At 41.4% G+C, this 24,525-nt stretch overlaps 1 protein-coding gene across 1 annotated transcript in view; it reads left to right on the plus strand.

Moving 5' to 3' along the window:
- EPG5 (ectopic P-granules 5 autophagy tethering factor) overlaps positions 1-24,525 on the plus strand; it is a 67,105-nt gene that overhangs the window by 37,821 nt on the left and 4,759 nt on the right. Inside the window, exons 26-41 of the mRNA XM_054397245.1 lie at positions 797-965; positions 1,845-2,007; positions 3,395-3,537; positions 5,386-5,542; positions 6,728-6,922; positions 7,950-8,163; positions 8,912-9,072; positions 9,192-9,399; positions 10,030-10,105; positions 11,338-11,441; positions 12,290-12,465; positions 13,179-13,364; positions 16,055-16,264; positions 16,390-16,534; positions 19,083-19,325; positions 23,052-23,271. Of these exons, the coding sequence (XP_054253220.1) occupies positions 797-965; positions 1,845-2,007; positions 3,395-3,537; positions 5,386-5,542; positions 6,728-6,922; positions 7,950-8,163; positions 8,912-9,072; positions 9,192-9,399; positions 10,030-10,105; positions 11,338-11,441; positions 12,290-12,465; positions 13,179-13,364; positions 16,055-16,264; positions 16,390-16,534; positions 19,083-19,325; positions 23,052-23,271 (2,770 nt within the window). The remainder of the gene's footprint in view (positions 1-796; positions 966-1,844; positions 2,008-3,394; positions 3,538-5,385; positions 5,543-6,727; positions 6,923-7,949; positions 8,164-8,911; positions 9,073-9,191; positions 9,400-10,029; positions 10,106-11,337; positions 11,442-12,289; positions 12,466-13,178; positions 13,365-16,054; positions 16,265-16,389; positions 16,535-19,082; positions 19,326-23,051; positions 23,272-24,525) is intronic.

A 24,525-nucleotide genomic window follows, 5' to 3' on the forward strand; every position in this document is an offset into this window, starting at 1 on the left:
CCAAGGAGACTGAATTTTCCAAAAGTTTAGATAGATACATCCGCAAGCATAGGCAAAACCCACTGTAACTGAAAACATAAAGGTTGTCTCTATTGGGTTCTTTCTGGTGTTGCTCCCAATGCATTTCCCTGGAACTGCGGTGTGGTGAAAGGTTCATGACATGGTGTTCTAGTTGAGAAGGGCATAACAGTCAGGTGTATTAAAGATAAGGTGAGATTTTATTTTTTTTGGGTACTTGTTAATAAAGAGGAAGATAAAAGAGGGAATATAAAGAAGGTGGAATAGTTTCATAGGTCAGTTGGCACTCTTTGGGCAAAGGAAGTGAATGTGAATCAGCAGGAAGGGGGCTGACATAGGATGAGGCTGTGCTTTGGGGAGGAATTGGAGCTGTTTCAACTAGAGGTAAGAATGAATTGTGGGGAAGATGAATTTGACTTAGACAGGGTCTAGGAGCCTATGTCAGCTAAGGGGAATAAATGGGATGCTACGAAGTTGGAAAGGGAGTGACTGGGGGAACAAAGAAGGCAGTGGAGCCTTGGATCCTAATGTTTGCATACTGGAGCTGGTCATGAAATTATCTCTGCGAAATAAATCTTTATTTTTACTGACTTTAGTTTAAGTGATATATATATATATATTTTTAATATATATTATATGTATATAAAATATAAAAGGGAAGAATCCTCTGAAATATTTGTCTGCTGCTAAAAACATTTTGTGCCAAAAAATGAAGTTTTTGCTCAGTTTCTCATAAGCTTTTCCTGTTGACAAAACTTGCTGGTGCTTTCTTTTCTAGCCAAAGAGAGGATAATGAATAATTTGAAGTTTGATACTCCCAAGCCCCCTCTTCCACTCCAGACAGTGAAAGCTCCTGTGCCAGTTATTTCTTCTGCCAGCCTAGTAAGTCAGAAAGAAGCAATTCAGCTCATGCGCACCGACCTTAACATCTTGCAGCGACATGCCAAGTAAGACACAACTTCTCCTTCTGCCTCACTAAGTGTCTAGCATGTCTTCAGGTACCCTTTAGAGCATCCTTTTTTGTGGTGTTAGCACAAGACTGTCAGTACTTGACTTCTGCTTCTTGTCCCTTTTTTTTTCCCCTTCATATTGGCTATAATGTTATTATTCCGCTCCTTTAGGTAAGATGAGACTTATACAAGCCTTATCTAATAACTGAAATTGCATCAGAGAGCATCTAGTTTCATTTGGCATGCTTCTTGAAATACAACCTCTTTAGCCTAGGCTAAACTACTATAGCAAGCACTGCAACCCTCAAGAGGGAAATTTGATTTCTGGACTACTAGCCTTGTGAATGAAAGAGACTTTCTGACTTAAATATTCCTAATAGGAGAATCCAGCTGAGTTATTTTCAATCAGCTGATGAATCTATAGCTGTTCTCACACAATGTAGTTGTTAAAGAACAATATTATAAATCAGAACACAACTTGCTAAGCCCAAGAGAGAATGTGTCTAAACCATTTCAGCATCAATTTTAGGTGGGCTTTGTTTTGTGGACTGAGTTGCCCCTTCTTGTCCAACTTCTTTTCGTCTGGTGGAAAATTTTATTTCCTCCAGAGAGTGATCTATTTATTTTCCTTTTGAAGTTGTCATAGAGAGTAATTAAGGGAACTCATGTGGACTTAAGTAGTTTTGTTCTTATGAACCTATTTCTTTATTACTTTGAAGTTTTAACTCCATTTAGTAACCTTCTTTGTTTTCTAGGCAAGTGTCACAAGTCTTTGTAAAAGCACATTAAATTGAAATCTCATCTCTTGCTTATAAAATTTTAGCATTACTGGTTTTGGCAAAGATTTTTGTAACTTTATTAATAAATGCTTTTCAGGACTGCAGCTCTCTGGGAATCTCAGCATGTTGCTCTTAATAGTGAAATATTGGACACAGTACCTAAGCTGTATGTCAATCGGGAAGAGCAGATCACTCTCCATTTGGAGTGCTGGGGAACTTCAAATAAAGGTTGTCAGGGAGCAGCTCTTCTAACCATACAGGTTAGAGACTTTGCATCACTTCTGTTTGGACATGGATAAGCAAAATGAAATGGCTGAATGGTTACAAGAGGGACCTGGACAGGCTGGATGGGTGGGCAGAGGCCAATGGGATGAGATTTAACAAGGCTAAGTGCAGGGTTTTGCACTTTGGCCACAAGAACCCCATGCTGGGGACAGAGTGGCTGGAGATCAGCCAGACAGAGAGGGACCTGGGGGTGCTGGTCAGTAGTCGGCTGAACATGAGCCAGCAGTGTGCCCAGGCAGCCAGGAAAGCCAGTGGCATCCTGGCCTGTATCAGGAATAGTGTAGCCAGCAGGACAAGGGAGGTTATTCTTCCCCTGTACTCAGCACTGGTCAGGCCACACCTTGAGTCCTGTGTCCAGTTCTGGGCTCCTCAATTCAAGAGAGATGTTGAGGTACGGCAACGTGTCCAGAGAAGGGCAAGGAAGCTGGTGAGGGGCCTGGAACACAGACCCTGTGAGGAGAGGCTGAGGGAGCTGGGGGTGTTTAGCCTGGAGAAGAGGAGGCTCAGCAGTGACCTCATTGCTGTCTACAACTACCTGAAGGGAGGTTGTAGCCAGGTGGGGGTTGGTCTCTTCTCTGAAGCAGCCAGCAGCAGAATGAGGGGACACAGTCTCAAGCTGTGCCAGGGGAGGTATAGGCTGGATGTTAGGAGGAAGTTCTTCACAGAGAGGGTGATTGTCCATTGGAATGGGCTGCCCAGGGAGGTGGTGGAGTCACCATCACTGGAGACATTCAAAAGAAGACTGGATGAGGCACTTAGTGCCATGGTCTAATTGAGGGCTTAGGGCTGGGTGATCACTTCGATTGGATGATCTTGGAGGTCTCTTCCAACCTGGCTATTCTGTGATTCTATGATTCTAAGAATGGTAGCAGCTGATCAAATAAATCCATGCACACTTAATAATTACCTGTAATACCTAATATGCAGTGCTCAAAAGGAGATGGAGATCAACAGTTGAAGAACAGATTATTGCATAGAGTTTGTTCTGCTCATAGCATCTGTTCTAACTACTTCTCAATGTGTGAATTTACTCACTGGCAGTAATAGAAGCATGAAAATATTTATAGAAATATTCCCATTTTGCTTGTTATATGAATTTCTTGATCCCCTCTTAAGTTCCAGTCCATGTGAATTAGAAGTCTTACATACAAGACATAAATTTACTGTGTGATAAATAAGTGGGAACATGACTAAGGATGTGTGCTTGGGCAAGGTACACTAAATCTGATCAAAGATTTCAAAGGAAAGCCATCTACATTCATATTTCTCTTACTGGGCTTTGCTTAATTTTCACAAATAGGCACAACGTCAGAGAGTTCTAGCAAAAAAAATTTCTGAAATGTATGTGTCTTTGTTGTTTAGTTTGAAGGGAAACATAAAAATGAAGCAGTGAGCCAGCAGCTTCATGCTTTGCGTAAAGAAGTGAGACAACTGCAGGCAGAAGCTATGAAGCCACCTTCTCTGGGTGTTGTGGAAGCAGCTGTACATGTGGAAAATTTTATAACGTAAGTTGTTAGGACAGTGTTTTAGGTAGTGGTGTTTTATATTTCCTTTTCTATACGTTGGATTCGAAATGTGAAACCTTCTTGTGTGTGGGTTTTTTTTTTTATGGTAATGCTTAGCAGCCTGGGCTAGTAAGAGAGCTGGAATCCTGAGACCTGCAGGTTTGTGACACAGACCTCTGAAGGAGTAACTCCATTATCCGGAGATCATTCACCCTCAGCAGCTGGTGAAGGACTTGTTAGGGTGTCAGGTAGTGACAGGACTAGGGAGAGTGGATCCGAGCTAGAGGAGGGTAGATTTAGATTAGATGTCAGGAAGAAGTTCTTCACCATAAGGGTAGTGAGACACTGGAACAGTTTGCCCAGGGAAGTGGTGGAAGCCCCGTCCCTGGGTGTTTTTAAGCCCAGGATAGATGTGGCTCTGGGCAACCTGATCTAGTGGAAAGTGTCCTTGCCCATGGCAGAGGGGTTGGAACTAGATGATCCTTGGGGTCCTTTCCAACCCTGACAATTCTGTGGTTCTGTGTAAACAGGGCACACAGGATTGTTTTCTACTTCAGCTTATTCTACTGTGTATTAGGATAGCCCGTATTCTGAAGCCCATAGCTTCAGAAGCTCACTGGGTGATGACAGAAATGTTATGTTAAACTTTAGAAAGTGACAGACCTGTATCATAGCTGTCTCAGCTGTGGGCTAAATTACGTTGCTTTAATATCTCTAGGTTTTTCCCTGTGATAGTGCAGGACGTAGTAGTTTAATAGAGAGTTATTGCTGAAGTAGCTTTTCAATATGTGAAACAAAATCATGCAGTGGAAAAGAACAATGTAATACTTTAGGGGGATGTGTGAATAAATCCATTAATCAAGGCACTCTTTTTCTTGAAGGCCTTTTATAGTTCATCCCAGTGGTAAAGTTTTGCAACATCATTCTTCTCAATCCTGTAGGTTTCTGCTGGGATTTGTTTATTGTAGTTGGTTTCCTATAGTGTGCTCGTTCTATTTCTGGATACTATTTCTGTGTATTCATTCTTGATCATTAGTGTGAAAAATTCTGTGTATTAGGTAATTCTTGGGATTTAAATCGGTTGAATCGCATGTTCTTCAGATGTTTTAATTAAAAATCGGTGATGATGGGAGTTTAAGATCAATAGCACATGTATTTGGGAATACCCAAGAAAATACTGATTCTATTTGAATTTTTGTTGCTGAGCCTATTAATTAAAACAAAGTAAATCATCTTGCAGCACAAATACAGTTGAGAGATGGCCCAAGAACAGGATGAACACATGGTTTGAGGGAGAAATAATCTGTTGGAACTGTTCTCTGAAAAATCTTTTGATGATCACATTCTGACTTATTTTGGAGACTTTCTGTGGTTTGGAGGTACCCATTTCAGGCAGCAAAATTACTTGAACTAAACTTGGATTTGTTTAGCCTAAATGTATAGAAATACCTGAAGAAAGATGGAGCCAGGCTTTTTCCAGGTGTACCCAGTGACAGGAGCAGAGGCACTGGGCACAGACTAAAACACAGGAGGTTCCCTCTGAATGTCAGGAAACTCTTTGTACTGTGAGGGGTGGCCTTTGGCTCCCCAGAGAGGCTGTGCAGGCTCCATCCTTGGAGATACTGTGAAGCCTTCTGGATGTAGTTGGCAAGTAGCTTGGCTGGGGAGTGGGTGGTAGAGATGTCCTCCAGAGGTCCCTCCCAACTTCAGCTGTGCTGTGATGCCATGAACCCATGCTTGAGCGTCATGTGAGCCATAAAATACCCATCTCAAGGCTATATATTGGCAATCTTTATTGTCACAGATTATTTTCCATACATAATTTAATCTACTTTATTTTTTTTGCAGAGCCTTAATAAATATCTACAAAGTGCAGCCTATGCCTGCAATTAAGAAGGTTGGAATTAGTTTGTTTTTTACATTAGTGGAATATGTGTGTGATGAAACTCAACGCAACCCTCCTACAAGGCAATTCTTCACGTCCTGCATTGAAATTCTAGGCCAGGTGAGCTTATTCTCTCATTTCTGCATGCCTAAGAATTGTTTTGTGTGTGCCTTACATGAAAGAGGGTAAATTCAGATTGAGTACAGGGGAGAAGTTCTTCACTGTGAGCATGATGAGGCACTGGAACAGGTTGCCCAGAGAAGTTGTTGATGCCCCATGCCTGGAAGTGTTCAGGGCCAGGTTGGATGAGGCTTTGAGAAACCCGATTTAGTAAAGGTGTCTCTGCCTGTGGCAGGGGCAATGGAACTAGATGGTCTTTAAGGTCCCTTCCAATCTAAACCATTCTGTGATAAAGCTTGTTCCAACTGGCTGCTGATACTGGGGTCTAAAATATTCAGAAGCCTGAAAATTGACTTCTAAGCTTCCATTCCGTTTTCCTTTCAACTAATTGTACAACATATGCAGTCTTTAGGAGAGTTTGAACTTGCCTAAAAGCAAAATAAAAACTGTTACTCTGAGATGCATGCTTGGTGCTAATAAATGCTCACCGTGTTAGCTAAATGCAAAGTTAGGCTGGATTTTTGGGCTAATAACTAAAGTTTGGGTAATTGCAGTGTGTAATAGAGTATTTTGGTATATATTTTGCTGTTACTGATCACTTTCATTTATATCTTGCCAGCTTCTTGTTTAGCCACCTCTCTTCTACAGCTTTGCAATACTCTCTGTAGAGAGTTTGCCAGAAGTTTGCTAGTATTTTAAGTGCTTCTTGGCAGTAACGTACTTGAGTACTCTGAGAAAAGTATTGGGCTCTGCTATGGGTCTATGTGTTAATTTTGATCTCTTAGAAGCAGTTTGTTTACTTGTACAGATATCCTTAACCACTGAAGTGCTGGAAGGCCTTCATTCACAGCTGTAGTTCTGTTTAAAGTTTTCCTAATATCAGGCCTGGCGGCTGAAATTTCAATCCATTTTCTTTTGCTGTCCCGTAACAAGAATTGTGTTACTAGGTGCTTTTGGAGAACATGTGTGGTCACAAATGCCGTTCTTAAGTTTCCTTAAGTTATTTCTTGTGTAATAGTAGTGTTTTGTTGCTATTGAGCTCCTACAGTCCTAGTTTTGGAGAAAATTTTTGTTTATAAAAGAGGACCAAAATGGTGCTTGTCTTGACAAAAAGCTCTCAGATGTGTTTTTTCCAGTAGATTTGTACTGGACTGTTTTTTTTCTCACCATTCCCACTTTGCTCAGGTGTTCGTCAGTGGGACCAAATCAGAATGCAAACGCCTCCTCCAAACTGTCCTGCAAAATCGAAGGCTCTGTACTCTTCTTTCTCCTTACTTCACTCCTGTTGCCTCTCCCAACGAATTTGTGACTTTATATGAAAAAGTTGTGGCCTTTCTGAGTGAGGATAACAGTGACGTTGTCTTCATGCTACTTACAAAGGTAGAGTTCTCATCAGAACTGTGTCTGTTTTGATTTTGTGTGTTCTTTCCCTGAAGATTGTGAGTTTAGGCTAAGAAAGAGGTGCAAATCTGGTATTTTAAAGCAACATTGACAGGATCTATAGATCTGTGTTGCTCATCCCAAATGGCATGTGTTGTATTTAAGCTCAACAGGGGCTGGAGGCAAAAGCAAACAGGAAGCTTAACCAATCTTTTCTTAGTTCAGATAGTATATGCTTCATAGGGCTTACTCTTCAGTTATTATTATATTAAAATTAAAGCAGGCTCTCAATCTCTTGTTCTGCCTGATGTCTATCCAGAGGCATTCATCAAAATGGCCAGTGAATCCAAGGTATCCTGAAAACAAACCCCCCAAAAATGTGAAAAAATGTCTGAATCTTTCATCTCTGTTTGGCACCTGTTATTCCTGCCTATCTTAAAACATAGAGAATTAGGGCAGGTGATTTCCAAATCTCTTCTCTCAAGGCTGTGTACCTGTATTGTTGGTGGAGAAATTACCATTAGGCTTTAATACCACTCTGATTCTCTTAATGACACAGAAATAGCTGTGGGTAGCAGGCAGGCTGTTTTGGGCATGACTCTGAGCTGTCCTTAGTAGCAGATTAGTATTGTCCCTGCTGACCTAATTCTGAACAGATGGCCCAGAGGCTGAAAAAGCTTTGTACCCCCACCTGAAAACTTATGGACTACAGAGATGAGTTCAGTGTAACGCTTGTAAGTGTTTGTTTGGCAGTGATACTGAAGTGTGGAAATTCATACACATCTTTATGAATCTGAGAACCCCTGGCAGGGGTTGTTTCCTAAATTTAGGGATTTCTGGAGTATGCTAAATCATAATCTTTGGGAACAGTTACCTTGGTTTTGAGTTAGAGCTAATCATGTGCAAACTTAGGTTTCTCCTAAATATAAAAATCTGCCCCATCACCCTTGACGATTTCTTCCTTCTCCTAAAGGCGTAGTAATTGTTAGATTTTCTACTTACAAGTACTTCCTGTCCTGTGTTCTAGTTTGACCTTACGCAGTGGTTAAGCATTGCTAAGCCACCTCTATCTGAACGTACCCAGCTTCTGGAGTCTATTCACTTGGCTCTCAATGCGTGTGGCCTTGAACCTGAAGAGGATATTTTGATGCCATTTAATATCTTCTGCAAACATTGGACTAACCTTCTCCAGTATCAGTTCCCAGATCACTATAGTGATTTCCTAAGATTGTTTGTGCAAAGTGAGTATGTGAATTGATGCATACTAAGCCTTTTGTCCAGATCTCTTCCAGCTTAAAAGTGAACTACATGCAGTAGAGTTAAATAGCCACAAACATGGAATGATTTCAACTGTCTTATAATGTGCACACAAAAGTGCATATAGAAACATGTGATGTGTTTTTATTGAACGCATTTTAGCTCTAGTAGAAAGAAATATTCTTCTGCAGATCAAAGTACATGCATCAGTGACAACAGATTTTTCTGCCCGTGTTACAGGAAAGGGATGGAAGAGAAGTTTCTATTAATGGAAACAGTAATTGTAATTATGCCACAGTCTGTAGTGTAGCAACCTTGTCCTTGAGCACCCTTCATTGTCAGACTGACAATTGTAATTATGCTGACCTAGGATATGGAAATTTGCTGAAAATGTCCTGATTGACTTCAGATGCTACCCATAATCTACTGTGCCTGTAAAATGAGGGAGAAAAGTACTTTCTTTCTGTCAAACCATATGTGGTGTCTTACAATGTGTTTGTTGCTAAGGAAACTGTAGGATGAGAGCATGTGGATGCCGAAGGGGAATGTTAACTTATGTTTGGGGGTTAGAGGTACCTTTCACCCTTAAACACGGGGCTTTTTAAATCATGCCTTACCTTATGGTTTTTTTCATGTGGTAGGGAGCTCTAATTTCAACCTTTTCTGATTAATTTTGAGAAAAAGATTAATATCTTTCTCCTCACAAATACATTCCCTTCTCTTTCTCTTAAGGCTCATCAGAGCAGCTTCTAAGCCCTGACTGTTGGAAGGCATCACTTAAAGCTTTGGGATGTGATTCACTGGTGGCTGAACAGGGAAGCTTCAAGAAAAGTGATTCTACTGAAAATTCGGTATTGCAGGATGCTGCAAAAAGTCTCCTCTCTGCAGAGCAGGTGGGTCTCTCTTTGCTTGATTTATTACATTTTTCATCTGAAACAGATTCCCAGCAATGACAAATAGATTAGCTGTATGGTCTTTCTGTAGCTGATTAATAGTTTCCTTCTTTTTACAGGTTAGAGAGACAATAGAATGGCTTTCCACATCTTTCTGCAAGCTCCGACTGGCATCTATGGATTTCAGGACTTTTGGCTTGTTTTCAAAATGGAGTCCTTATGTGGCTCAAGTGAACACATTTCTGGAGTATCTCATTAAGAGGCTTATTGACACTGAAGCTACTGGTTTAGCCCAAGAGCCTGTTGGCAGCAGCAGAATTCTAGCAGGTAATGTGTCTTCAAAGCAGATTTTAGAACGTAGAAACTCTGGAAGAAGCACTTTCTTTCTCTCCTTTCCCGCTGGTAAAGACTATTTAAATACACAGCAGTAATGAGAACAGTAAAAGATAAATGAGAAATGTTGATGCTACTTTGTGGCCATGTGCTCTGTAGCTGTTGTTTATATTTGAGCTTGCTTTAAAATTATTTTGTGAAGGAATCATACTTTCTTCAGAAACATACAGTCTTTCACACTGAGCAGAGATTTGGAGGTGAGATACTACTGAATTTCTTCATGGTGTGATTTTTGTTTGGAGAAAATCACCCCAAACGCCTTTTATTTTAGTATATGCAGGTTTAAAGTGTGAGTAGTCTTACCCACGATCTCAGATGTTTTATTAATATCAATTTAAACACATAAACAATGCAAAATGCTTGTGATTGTTGCTAAAACAACCATATTGTTAACCAGAGTTAGTAATAGGCACTTTACATTTTCATTTGACTAGGAAGACCTGTTTAAATGTTGGAATATGTGAGGACATTGTATTCAAGTCCGGAAAATGTATATTACATTGACTGTTGCTGATTTTAAGGGAAAAAAACCCTAAACAACTTCTTTGTTTTGTTTTCTTCTAGCATTGCAGTCCTTGTATTCAGTTATCGTTGGACTCTTTAAACCATGGATACTAGTCCTGGATAAGGAAGATGCAAGGTATATATAGCATTTTTAAAGTAAATTTATTGTTGTCCTAAAGTAAGGACTTTAACCCTATATGAATGGCCTTTATTGTTACTTGATTCTTTTTTTCTGATTCCTGACTATATTGTGACCTTCCATTAAGTAACTGTACTTGCATACTATCCTTGAGTTACAAAACTAATTCATGAGTCCTTGTAAGTTAAATTTTCCAAGACTTGGATTGAATAATTATTTTAGACACAGGAAATATAACCAAGATCTGATCAAGAGGCAGAGATGAGAAAAATATGGATTGCACTTAGTTTTGGAAGCACTCAAATTTAAATTTTAGCCTCCATTGTACTGATAACTCTGTAGAACAAAATAAAAAAGCCAAACAAATACAGCCTATGTGCTAGTGGCACATAAAGAAACCTTGGACCAAATCAGTCCTATAATAATGATCTACTGTCTTCATATGGAGTGTTAGTTGTAGTGATATAGACTTAAATTTTACCTTCTTTCAAAGCCAAAAGCTTTTGGAGCTGTTAGCACATCTCCAGCACTTAATTAGAAGGTTGCCTGCAGGGGGTATTTGCTGTGATTCAGAAATTCCTGTGTTTTGGTATTTAATTTAGTTATGAACATCAAAACAATCTCTGCTTACTCAGTGGTAGTGTGGCATTAAAATATGCACCTCTTGTAAGGAAGAAACAGGCAGTCTTGAAGAGCTGAGTTTGAATGAAAGGACTATTGATACCTGCAATGTTGATTTACTGGATACTACCTATTATATGGACTTACTATACTTCAGAATATATCACAGCCTGTTAGGGGCTGGAAGGGACCTCAAAAGATATAGTCCAACCTCCCCTGCCAGACCAGGATCACCTACAACAGATCACACAGGAACGCAACCAGGCAGGTTTTGAGTATCTCCAGAGAGGGAGACTCCACAAACCACCCTGAGCAGCCTGTTCCATTGTTCCATCATCCTCATGGTGAAAAAATTTTTCTTCTGTTTCCATGGAACTTCCTATGCCTCCGCTTCCACCCGTTGCCACTTGTTCTGTCATTGGGCATCGCCGAGGAGAGCCTGGCTCCATCCTCTTGGCGCTCACCTTTTACTAAAGAGACCCAGCTCCCTCAGTCTCTCCTTGTAAAGAAGATGCTCCCTTAACCATTTTTGAGGCTCTGCATGTTTATGATGTGGTTATGATCTGGTAACTCAGCACTGAAATTTGTGTTGCTTTGCTTCTCTTAAGTAGCCAGCCCTGTTACCCTTGGTTAGAGAGTGACACTCCTGTAGCATCCACTGTGGTCCATCTGTTTGCACATTGCATCAAGCTTTTGCATGAGAGCTTTAAAGGTGGGTGAAATCTATGCTGTTATAATGTAGTGACACTGTTCTATCAGACTAAAAGAGGTGTTTGGGTTTTTTTGTGACTGAGGTGTGGGATGTGAGATTTTGTTTGCTATTAACTTCTAGCCCCTATGGTTATTGCAATGGTACCAAGAGAACTTACTTATTTCGTTATTAAAAGACAACCTTTCACCTTGTCATGGGTGGATAATGTGGTTCATAGATGCACATCTGTCACGTAACAATGTCAATATGAAGGAAGAAAGCAAAATGAGCTGTCATGAGTAGTGCATGACTTCATTCCAGGTCTGTTTATTGTTCTTGTACAACTTATGCAATAGTGTATCGTGATGACCAATCAATGTATCTAAGCAGTTACCAAGATTGATCATTTCTAGCTGATATTTAGCATCAGTTATTAGTGTGCAGTTATGCAAAGGAATGAAAAAAACCCTTTCACAGTACTTAGCAACTTTTAGAGATGAACTAGATTCAAACTTACCTTGTAAAAGTAAGTCATAAAAAACCCACACTAATTTGTGTTTTATAAAAACGGAGGTAATGTAGTATTAAAAAAAAAAGTTGTGCATTATGAAGGAATGTTTTATAACTTTAGATTATTGTGCAACAACTCTTGAAAGGTTGAGGAAAGACATGAAATCGTAAGCTCTTCCACTTGCTGATTTGGAGAGTAAAAATCCAAAATATTTAAGGTGCATTTTTTTTATTTAATATATTCTAGTTTAACTTTTCATTTACGGGTTTTCATCTTCAAAATTAGACTTCCTTTTGTAATCAGGCTTTTCCTAAATTTTTTTTCTTGTTGTTAATTCAGCTGTTTTCTTTTAATCTAGATAAGCTGTTGCCAAGTCACCACGGGGCTCTCTGGTTACATTTAATGCATTACTGTGAGTGTTGCACAGCCCCCAAAATGCCAGAGTTTATTCTCTATACTTTTCATACTGAGTTCAGAAAGCTCCCATGGAAGGAAATGCATCCCGACCAAATGCTTATGGAAGAGTTCTTTAAAGTGAGTATACAGCATCTGTTCAATTAAGTTCATAGTCAGTGTTGTCCTTGAAAACAACTGGAAAGCTGGAGACAGTTCTTTTAAGAAATAAGCTATTAAAGTTTGTTTTTAGCATTCACAGCAGAGTGATTTTTGTCTTGTGAGCATTATTGAATTTTAGACAAAGTTGTAGGGAGTGGTAAAACTGACAGTCTTTGTATTCTGTCTTTGCTTTATCTGTCTTGTTTATTACCTATATATTTAGTTACAGGTAGTATATTTTACTGTTGTCATGTTCTCATTTCCAACTTGTCTGATACAACACAAAGCTGCAGATTGGTGGGGAAATGCTCCAGGATTTACTGCTTACCTGTTTAGGATGAGTTTTTGCAGTTCTGAACAGGCTCAGAGTTTTTTAGTTTCATAGAGTGAAGAGAAATGGAGGCAATCATGCATCTAAGAGTTCGTAATAGTGTGGGGTTGGTGGTGGGGTGTGGTGTTTTTTTTGTGTGTGTTTTGTTTTTTCTAATTTGCAGTATCTTGTTATTCCGTACTGGTTGGTTTGAGAGGCTTAGAAAGTTTTATATGCAGGTCTTCTGGTGGGAGGGCAAAATAATGGAGAAGTAATATCTGCCTCCTCCTCTGCTGGCCTAAAATGCTGTTGTGAATGTGTAGCTGCTAAGGAACTTGTACATTGTTTTGTGTGTCTGTCATTTTTCCTTTCTTCTTCCTAGATTGAAAGAGGCAGCCCCAAGAGTTGTTTCTTATTCTTGGGTTATGTTCTATGTGAAATAAACTGGGTCAGTGTCCTTTCTGATGCCTGGAATCCTAACCCTCATCCTCAGACTCACAACATGATTGTCTGCTTGCTATATATGATGGTCCTGTTGGCAAAGGAGGAGCAACTTATAGGCAAAGAGGTAATTTTTTTGGAAGGTTCCTACCTGTCTGTCTATGAAGCCTTTGCTAGCAAGGACACAGGGTATGACTTCTTTTTCATTTGAAGAACAACAAACTCAGAATTGTTTTTTGCATAGGAAAAATACCCCAAACAGTTATCCCAGAGGTGGCCAAGACTAATTCCTTATGTGAGGCATTTTGTCTAATTTATGTGGAAAATATCCAGCTGCTATCCACTTTAAGAAGCTTCTGTAGGTTCTTTGATCCAGTGTTGTTGTAAATAGTAAGCAAATAAATACAGACAGTTTCCTGGAGTTACAGAAAGGCACTCTGGGTATTGGAAAGAACAAATATGTATGTATGTTTAATCAGTGTTTTAAACACTATTGATTTTTATACATAAAGCTGCTGCAGTTGTTTTTCCTTTGATTGATGGGGCGTTGCATGGTTTAGCTTTCCTGTCTCTTGAGGCAGCCCTTAATTAAAATGTCTGTTTCCTTTTCTCTCTTCGTTTTGGAGACCTTTAGCTATAAGCACATGCAAAGTAGAGGTATTAACAATTTATGTGTGCACCTATAATATGTGTGTGTATGTTTATGTGCCAGTTATGTGCACCTATGTGTAAGTGCAAATGTGTTGTTCATGCCTATGTGTCTATGTGTGTGTGTACGTATTTATGGGTGTCTAGCATATGCCCAGTTTATTAATTCAGCTACTCTGCTGACTTGAGTGCAGAAGCAGGTGTGACTGTGGCATTTGAACCTGTAGCACCTGTGGTGTTGTGAGAAGAATAGGGAGGCTTGCTGAGTCACATTTATTCTGTCACATCAAATCACATAGATCCCTGGTGTGCCTTGCTTCTTTTTTGAGTGGCAGCATGTGGAGGGATGGTAAGGAATCATTCATTTATGAAGAGCATATGTCGACTGTTTTACTGTGCATGTTTGTGATGTTTTCCAACTTTCAGTTCTTCAGCAGTAGTCCCTCTTCAGGTTGATTGTGTTAAGCACAGCTCAGCAATGGGATTAGTTCTTGTGAAGTTAGCAGAAGAACTTGATCTGACTGAGTTTGTCATAGCTGTCTAAATAGAAAATATTTGTCTGCTTGCACATGTTTTCTCCAGAGTTATAAATAAGTGTTGTTCAGTCCTTACTCAGAACTGTTTTTGCAAACATTTATTTCTTAACTGTAAGTTGCTCCCTTCTTAACTTCCTATCATGTGACAACAAGTCACAATAATGTAACATCTTAAAGCCAGATATATCTTCCAGAAGCATGGTACTGTCTGCTTTTGATGAATTACTGGGGACAGATTAATTCATGTATTGATTCTTAGGTTGAGTTTTTTATTGTTCTCTTGCTCTGAAGGGGGATTTGATCATCTGTGATTCTCAGTGCTTTTCTCATTTATAGTGGTGTTCTAATTTTTCTGAGCTGTTGGAATAAGAAAGAAAATCACTGGGTGTTAGGTTTCAAGTCCCTGCTTTTGCTAAGAGCTTGTGGGTAAGTCTAGCACAGTGTCATTCGGTCCATTACTTTTGGAGGACTCCCAAAGGGGCTGGGTAATCTTTGAGAGTCCCATTTCACATCTGCCAACTTTCTCCTGCTTGCAGTGTCTTCCATTTTCCATTTCCGCTGAGGTATTAGGAGATGCCATGCCAGGATGTCACCAGCAGACTGATCAACACTGTATTCCAGTTCAGGAAAATTACTGGAGTTCACTGCTTTGACCTGAATGTGTGTGCTTATCAGAAGCTTCTCAAGCTTCAAAACACACCTGTTTGTACATTGTATGAGTCAACCTCAGGAATTCCCTCCTAGCCTCCAGCAGTGTGTTAAACTGACATGCCATCACTTGTTTTTTACCTCCCAGAATGTTCTTGTGACACCTTGACCTAAATCTCAAACTTTCTCAGCCCTGTGTTCCAGTGTCACATTCTTGTCACATTCTTGTTGGTGTAGTCTAACTTGGGTTAATTCTGGATCCTTACAATCTTCAGGTTGTGATGGCCATCAGCACAATTAGAGTATGTGTTCGTTCTATGACATCTGGTAGAAATCTGGTGCTTTTCAGTGTCTGGGGGTCCCTTTTGTATTGCAGATGTGTACAAAGCCTAGAGGGTAGGGTGGTAATAGCTGAGCTTAGTCTGCTGCTTGTAGGCAGAGAGACTTTTCCATCTAGATACTTGCACTGCCTGTGTGAGTTGTGGACACTGTAGGCTGTTGTACTGTTCAGGATGGTATTTATGAGAGTAACAACTTGTAAAGATTCACTGAATGGAAATTTGAGGGATATGGTTTCTGTCTCTGGTTCAACTGTGAACTTAGATAACCTTTTTGTGTTATTTTTGTAATGCCTTTTTTAAACCTCTGCTAAAGTGACTTTATGTTCTAGGTTTCCATTTCTTGCCAGCTGTCTTTACATGTCTATATGTCAAATTTTAATGTCTCATGTTGACTTTTGTCCTTGGTTATAGCTACTGCAGCAATCTGAGTACTGTTATGTGAGTGTTAGAAATGAAATACATATGGTGGCTTGCTCTTGAATGAGCAGACAGACTCCCATGGATCCTCTATTTTCTGTGGAGTTTCTGCTCTGTCATCTTCAAATTTTGGAGTCTAGACTTCCTTCCGATATTGAGTACTTGTGAATGTTAGTTTAAAACAGCCAAGAAGCTGGAGCTTAGACTGATATCTTTTAAATCTTCAGGAATCACCACTTATAAATCTTCTTGGACAGACCAGCTCCCTTCCCTGGCAGCTTGTGGGCATTTCATCTTATCAGAGCATCATCAGCTACTGCAACAGTCACTACCCTCCCTCTATTATCCTTGCTAAGGACACTGCAGCTGAACTGATAGTGAAACTCCTGAAAATCTCAGCAGGCTTTGGTGCATCTTCAGATAGTCACATCCACCTTGTAAGTCAAACTGGTTTTGCAGTGTCTGAGCTGTTCTTGTCATTGGCAGTGTTCTGCTGTTGTATGTTACAGAGTGTGGGAAAAGTTCTAGGCGTGATTTTAAAAAATTTTATTTTGATTACCAGGATGCCACACTGAAATGCCAAGCTTACATTCGCCAGGTGGTTCAGTTTCTCAGCACCTTAGAACAAAGTGGAAAGATTACCCTTGCAGTTTTGGAAGAAGAAATGTCCAACTTACTCGATGATGTAGTCATCTTTAATCCTCCAGGTTTGTATGGAAGAAGTGGCAAACTACTTTAAAACTGTCAAGATCTTTTATTAGACTGCATAGATCATTGAACATCTGAGACTATGTAATTACTTGTGTTATTATAATGTCTTCCTTGTGGGTAAAAGGGCATATTGCTTAGCTTTGGTGATAGATATAGATATATAGGTGGTATATTAGCACAAAACAAAGATAGGAACATTCCTCTGAAGGGCTGGCAAGTGTGACAGGAGCAACAGAAGAAATGGATTAAGTTGTAAGTCTGGCTGGTATACAGGAGCTTGAGGGGTTCTTCTTTTTACTGCCTAGTTTTTTAATTCCTTTAAAAATTTTATTTGTCATTTGCATCTTTTTTTAACAGAAAGGGTGACACAAATACATTCCCATGGTCTTCAGGGATTGGATTCTACGAAAGGGTTCCAAACTGCCATGCAGTTGGGATAACTTGACTATTGAAGAAGGGGAATTACACTTACGCACTAGTAGTATAGTATCTCTGTACCCACAGCATTTATATTGATCTCATTTTTAGTACCAATACGTCCTGAGTTTACTCTGACAAGCCGAAACATCAGGTGAAATCATTTATTTTGCTATACTACACAAGAATAATTGTTAGAGGTTGTCTCCTCCTGTACTTTCCCCACACAGGTGTGCTAACAAAAGTGAATATAAAGTGTCTGAAATCTAAGAATGGTAACTGTCAGTCCTTGTGTTAGTAGTCTCTCAGTCCTTGTGTTAGTAGTCTCTCAGTCCTTGTGTTAGTAGTCTCTCAGTCCTTGTGTTAGTAGTCTCTCAGTCCTTGTGTTAGTAGTCTCTCAGTCCTTGTGTTAGTAGTCTCTCAGTCCTTGTGTTAGTAGTCTCTCAGTCCTTGTGTTAGTAGTCTCTCAGTCCTTGTGTTAGTAGTCTCTCAGTCCTTGTGTTAGTAGTCTCTCAGTCCTTGTGTTAGTAGTCTCTCAGTCCTTGTGTTAGTAGTCTCTCAGTCCTTGTGTTAGTAGTCTCTCAGTCCTTGTGTTAGTAGTCTCTCAGTCCTTGTATAGCTCTGTAGGACAGCCCTATAGTCAGCAAAAGCCTTGGTGACTTGAGGAGAAGTAAAGGCTTGCTTGTCACTGTTGACACTCCTCATAGCTGAGAAATTTTGGAAGAGACGGGAGCTCCAGTATATGAGGAGCGGCTCTGTTGCATGAACCCCTGAGCACACTTACTTGTGTTAAAGGGCTGAAAGAGAATGATCCCTGTTTCTTAGCCAGCCTGTGTAGTGCAGGAGAGCCACCAATGCAGAGTGGCAAGAAAGTAGTAGTATGCATTGGATTTAGCTTCTCTGCGATGTTTGGGAGGGGGCTGGTGAAGGTTTTTTGAAGAGCCTTTGGGACATCACCTTCTGTTGATAACACCTGGGCACTGAACCAAGACTTGTCCCAGGGACTGCAGTAGTCCCTGGTGTCTGGTGGTGGACTTGGTAGGTGCTCTGCAGCTTGTGAAGTGGAACGTGGCTGTAAAACTAGTTGTGATTGTAGGTAAGTCAGTTAACCTTCTGGTGTTGTCATTTGCATTTATTCTGTGGTAAGACGTTTATCTCGCTGGAGAGCTGTGCCATGACAGGACTTCTGGCACTTTTTATTTTTTTTCCACAGTAGGTAGGTTATACAAATAGATTAGTTTAGTTTGGAAGGGACCTCTGGAAGCCAACTTCCTTCTCAGACCTGGGCTAGCTTCAAAGTAAAATGAGGTTGTTCAGTGCCTTGTCTGGTGAGTTTCCACAAGTCTGCAAGTGTGGATGCCTCAACCTCTTTGGGCAGTGTTTTCCCAACGATTAATCCCATGTTGTGCACACAATGCCTGATGTTGCTTGAAAGCATTCTTTTATAACAATAGAAGCTTTTCCAGCAACATGTCCAAAGGTCTGCTCTACAGTTAGACTGTGTTAAGAGCCAGGCTTGGGGAATGTTTGTGCTTTGTGAGCACTGTTACAGGAGGCCCATGATAACATGTTCAAGCAGTGCCAAGTGATGGTTTAAAACATTTTCTGAGACTATACACTAGGATTTGCAGGAAATCTAGAATCTTTGAAATGCATGTGGGGACTGCAGCATTTCAGGCCTTATCTTGGACATATTTCAAATTGAATCATCTAAAATCTTGATTTGTTGCACTCTGAGCTGTGCTTTAAACTGTGCTATATGACCCATATTTTCTTGGAGGCTGTCAGTGTGCTTTATCATTCAATTTATTTGCACTGTAGTTGTGGTAAAGGACTCTAGGTCATAGATGGGCTTTACTGTACTCTGCTTATCAGCTGTCACTCTGTTTAATGAACGTTGAGCTATCTCATCTAGAGAAGAGACTGCAAGGAATGGGTTTCTTACTGCGGTTTCATAAGTACAGGCAAAAAAATATGATTTTTTTATGGTCCTTTCCAACCTAGTCCATTCTATGAATTGGTGTGTAATGAGCAAGACTTTCCCCAGAATCTACAAGAAGTGTGCAGTGATGAAGCTGAATTTGGGTTCTAGTATTTCTTTGCTACGGTCTTATTTCTGACTTTCAGATATGGATCTGCAAACACGTCATATGGCCCTCAGCAGTCTCTTCACAGAAACACTAATGATGATGAACAACTCCAGTGTTACAACAGCTGAGTCACTACGGGGGAGCTTACGAAAGTGGATTGACAGCAAAGTGCATGGGTTGCTAGCAATGCCTCTTCTCACAGCAGCATGCCAGAGCCTGGCCTCTGTGCGACATATGGCAGAGACAACAGAAGCCTGTATCACTGCTTACTTCAATGCAGGTAGGAACCTGTCACCTGCTGCTGCTGCACCAGGACAATCAAAAAAGAATTCAAGGCCCTTGGACAATTGATTGATGGGGCAGGAGCTCAAGTGGTGTTCTGCTCGGTTCCCTCAGTGGCAAGGGTGTACACTGAAAGGAACAGGAGAACTCATGCCATCAACAGTTGGCTCGAGGGATGGTGCCAGCAGCGGAATTTTTGGTTCTTTGATCAAGGGGCAACTTTTACAACACCTGACCTGCTGGACCTACGTGGGGTGAATCTAACTAGAAAGGGCAAGAGGACTCTAGTACAAGGGTTGACAGGGCTCATTGGGAGGGCTTTAAACTAGGTCTGAAGGGGGTGGGTGATGAAACCACTCTCTGGAGGGGAGAGAGAGGGACATAAACTAGAGTTAGTAGAGAAATCAGCAGCCCAGCTGAAGTGCATGGACACCAATGCATGCAGTATGGGTAACAAACAAGAGGAACTGGAAGTTTTGGTTCACCAGCAAAACTGTGATGTAGTTGCCATTGCAGAAACATGGTGGGACGATTCACACAATTGGAGCACTGCACTGGATGGCTACAAGCTCTTTAGATGAGACAGGCAAGGGAGAAGAGGAGGGGTGGCCCTGTATATTAGGGAATCTCTTGATGCCACAGAACTTGAGGTAGAGGATGAAAGGATTGAGTGCCTGTGGGTTAAAATCAGAGTGAGGGCTAACAAAACTCACATCCTGGTTGGAGTCTATGACAGACCACCCAATCAGGGTGAAGTGGTCGATGAAATATTCTCTAAGCAGCTGGAGATTGTCTCAAGATCATCAGACCTTGTCCTTGTGGGTGACTGTAACCTGCCAGACATCTGCTGGGAACTTAACTCAGCAGAGAGGAGACAGTCCAGAAGGTTCTTAGAGTGTATGGAAGACAGTTTCTTGATGCAGGTGTTATGTGAGCCTACCAGGGGTCAGGCCCTGCTTGACCTGCTGTTCTCAAATAGAGAAGGGCTGGTGGGAGATGTGATGGTAGGAGGCAGCGACCATGAGATAGTGGAGTTTTCAATATGCAGGGAAACAAGGAGGAGCAATAACAGAACCCTTATTTTGGACTTCCAGAGGGCAAACTTCACCTTCTTTAAGCAACTAATTTGGAGAGTACCCTGGGTAGAAGCCGTTAAGAACAAAGGAGTCCAGGACAGTTGGACCTACTTCAAACAGGAACTTTGGAATGCATGGGAACAGGCTGTGCCCATGTGCTGAAAGATGAGCTGCCGGGGAAGGCGACTGGCCTGGATGGGCAAGCATCTTCTGAAAAAATTAAGGGAAAGGGGGGCAGGCAACTTCTGATTTGTTTAAGGATATTGTTAGATCATGTAGGAGAAAAATTAGAGAGGGAAAAGCCCAATTAGAAATTAAACTGGCCACTGCTGTGAAAGACAATAAAAAGCATTTTTATAAATATATTAATGCCAAAAAGAGGGGCAAGAAAAACCTCCACTCTTTATTGGACCTGGAGGGGAATATTGTAACTAAAGATAAGGAAGAGGCTGAGGTACCAAATACCTTTTTTGGCTCCATTTTCAACAGCAAGGCAGGAGGACTTCAGGATAAGTGGCCTCCTGAACTGGTAGATGGGGTCAGGGAGCAGAATAATGCCCTTGAAATCCAGGAGGAAGTACTTAGGGACTTGCTGAGCCACTTGGATCCTCACAAGTCCATAGGACCAGATGGGATCCATCCTAGGGTACTGAGAGAGCTGGCAGATGAGCTGGCCAAGCCTCTCTCCATCATTTACCACCAGTCCTGGCTCACCGGAGAGGTCCCAGATGGCTGGAAGCTGGCCAGTGTGATGCCCATCCACAAGAAGGGATGGATGGAGGATCCTGGAAACTACAGGCCTGTCGGCCTGACCTCAGTGCCAGGCAAGATTATGGAGTAGATTGTCTTGGGGACAATCACAGTGCACCTACAGGATGGCCAAGGGATCAGGCCCAGACAACATGGATTTAGGAAAGGCAGGTCCTGCCTGACCAACCTGATCTCCTTCTATGACCAGGTGACCTGCCTGGTGGATGTGGGGCAGGCTGTGGATGTAGTCCATCTGGACTTCAGCAAGGTCTTGGACACTGTCCCCCATAGCAAACTCTTGGCCAAGCTATCAGCTTGTGGCTGTTAAAGGGTAGAAGGGCTCTCCAGAGGCACCTTGACAGGCTGGACAGCTGGGCAGAGTCCAGCATGATGGCATTTAACAAGTCCAAGTGCTGCGTGCTGCACTTTGGCCACAACAACCCCATGCAGAGCTACAGGCTGGGGTCAGAGTGGCTGGAGAGCAGCCAGGTGGAAAGGGACCTGGGGGTACTGGTTGAGAGCTGCCTGAACATGAGCCAGCAGTGTGCCCAGGTGGCCAAGAGAGCCAATGGCATCCTGGCCTGCATCAGAAATAGTGTGGCCAGCAGGAGCAGGGAAGTCATTGTGCCCCTGTACTCAGCACTGGTTAGGCCACACCTTGAGTACTGTGTCCAGTTCTGGGCCCCTCAGTTTAAGAAGGACATTGAGATACCTGAACGTGTCCAGAGAAGGGCAACGAGGCTGGAGAGAGGTGTCAAGCACAAACCCTATGAGGAGAGGCTGAGGGAGCTGGGACTGTTTAGCCTGGAGAAGAGAAGGCTCAGGGGAGACCTCATTGCTGTCTACAACTACCTGAAGGGAGGTTGTAGCCAGGAGGGGTTTGGTCTCTTCTCCCAGGCAACCAGCAGCAGAACAAGAGGACACAGTCTCAAGCTGCGCCGGGGAAAGTTTAGGCTGGAGGTGAGGAGAAAGTTCTTCACAGAAAGAGAGATTGGCCATTGGAATGTGCTGCCCAGGGAGGTGGTGGAGTCACCATCCCTGGAGGTGTTCAAAAAAAGATTGGACGTGGCACTTGAAGCCATGGTTTAGTTAGTCATGAGGTGCTGGGTGACAGGTTGGACTTGATGATCTTTGGGGTCTTTTCCAGTCTTGTTGATTCTATGATTCTGTGCTTGTCACAAAAACTTAGATCAGTTTTGGATGTCCACTTCGTCTGGAATCTTTGTAGTTTCATGTTGCCCAGTGCTGGAACTGTGTTTTAATCTGCTGTGCACAATCTCATTTTGTCACATCTAATGGCTCCTAACTGTCACACAGATGCATGATGTAGTGACTAGGTATAGTCAAGTTAAGCCACTGTGGCTTGGATTTTTCAACTGCTCTGTGTATTTTCTCAAGAACTATACCTGTCTCTGTGAAAACTGATATGCTCTGTATAATGGTTGCCATTTTTGCCAGTTAAAGAGGGGACTTGAAAGAGAAAAAAGTCATCCCAAGAGAAGCTTTTGTTTTGGTTTTGTTTTTCCATTCTGCTTACATAATCATTGTGCAGCTACGTTTTGATTTCTTACCCATTCTATATGATCAGGTTTCAGTACAAATTAAATTAATAAAATAAAAAAATTAATTTAAAATTCATTTGCCAAAATGTTCAAATTTCAATCCTGACTCAGTGCTGAGAAAATACCTTGCTTTGATCTCAGAAGTGCCCCTGTGATAATGGAGTTTTTTTTTATTCTCTCCATCACAGTTCCGTGACAAACTGATTACCTGGAAAACTGCTAAACCAGCCCAAATTCTGTAACAGGAACACAGTGAGACAATTCTCGATCTTACATTTTACTGAGCACTGCTTTCTCACACATCTGTTTTCCCTTTCCTTTTGTTTTCTTTTATAGATTATCCTCACAACCAGAATTTAGGCTGGGGCCCTATACTCGCCTCTCTCCAAGTTCCTGAGCTAACCATGGAAGAATTCTTGCAGGAGTGTCTGTCATTGGGAAGCTACTTGACCCTTTATGTCTACTTACTGCAATGCCTGAACACTGACCAAACTCTTAGCAATGAAATGAAAGTCCTGTTAACCATAAGCAAGTGGCTGGAGAAAGTTTACCCAAGGTATGAAAGGCAAGGCTTCTGAATATGCCTTGACTTTCAAGTAAGGTTGTAGTTGTTTAGCTGGTGTAATTAGGTCCCCAGGGCAGTGGTGGAGTCCCCATTCCTGGGGGTGTTCAAGCAGCATATGGACCTGGTGCTTACAGACGTGACCCTTCAGTGCTGGATTGAGGGTTGGACTTGATGATCTTTGATGTCTCTTCCAGCCAGATGCGTTCTGTGATTAGGTTAATTTCACCGGGCTGCTGGGTGAACTGGACAGTCCCTCTATATCTGTAACGGAGTCTGCCCAGTTGCAGTGCCAATACTAGTGGTAGTTATGGTTAAACAGAAGAAGGAATTTTATTTAATTGAATGCTTCAGTTGCAGTTTTAGTCAGTTTTTAGCCAGCGAGGCTTGACTTTATTCACAGTCTGGATTTGTGCTCAGTTAACATTACTTCAGGCAAACCCTGAATCGCTGTGGATTCCACTTTCCACAATGTCCACTAGGTGGAACGAGTTATGTGCTGAACATTTAGTTTTGACACTCTTGAGAGACCTGTTGTTCCAAGCTGCTTAGAGGGGACTGCTCTGTAGCTTTAAACCAAACCTGAACCTAGTGTACCTAGTGCCCATAGTTAGAGGCCTTTATCACTGTAAAACAGCTTACTAGATAACAGGGTTCTGGGAAGAAAAACTGATAACTTTGGAGTTAAAATGGTAATACTTTGTACTTAAGTATCTAACAACTGCATTTAAAACTGATGCTGAAATTGTCAGAATGTAGCAAATTTGGTGAATGCCTTTTTCTGCATTACTGTTGATAACGTTCGTATTTGCTGTGAAAGAATACTTTGGTAAAAAAGGAAGGCTTACGCTGTCTTTGACATTCAAAGAATACTTTCCCTGTTGTAGGTATCTTGGTAATTGATTGCCAAAGTGTAAAGGAGACAGCAAAGCTACCATACAAGCAAATTAAACCTTGCTTTAAACATGAAAGCTGAGTGTGCTTGGGGTGGGAAGTGACTGAGTGGAGTGGTGTGAGGATAGTCTGATGCAGGGAACTCGTGCTGATGCTTTATGTGGAAAATCTGAGCTTGTTGACTTAAACTACAAACTGTTTGAGGGAAGATTAAAAATATCATAGAGGGAACTTCGCTTTGCTCAAAAAGCTTAAATGTTTCCTGTTCTTTGAAATCATGTTAAAAGTCTAAATGGTTGTGGAAACAACAGCTAGTGCTACCTAAAGTGTTCTATTGGTAAAGAGAGGAAGAAA

This window comes from Indicator indicator, chromosome Z (assembly GCF_027791375.1).
Source record: "Indicator indicator isolate 239-I01 chromosome Z, UM_Iind_1.1, whole genome shotgun sequence".
NCBI lineage: Eukaryota > Metazoa > Chordata > Aves > Piciformes > Indicatoridae > Indicator > Indicator indicator.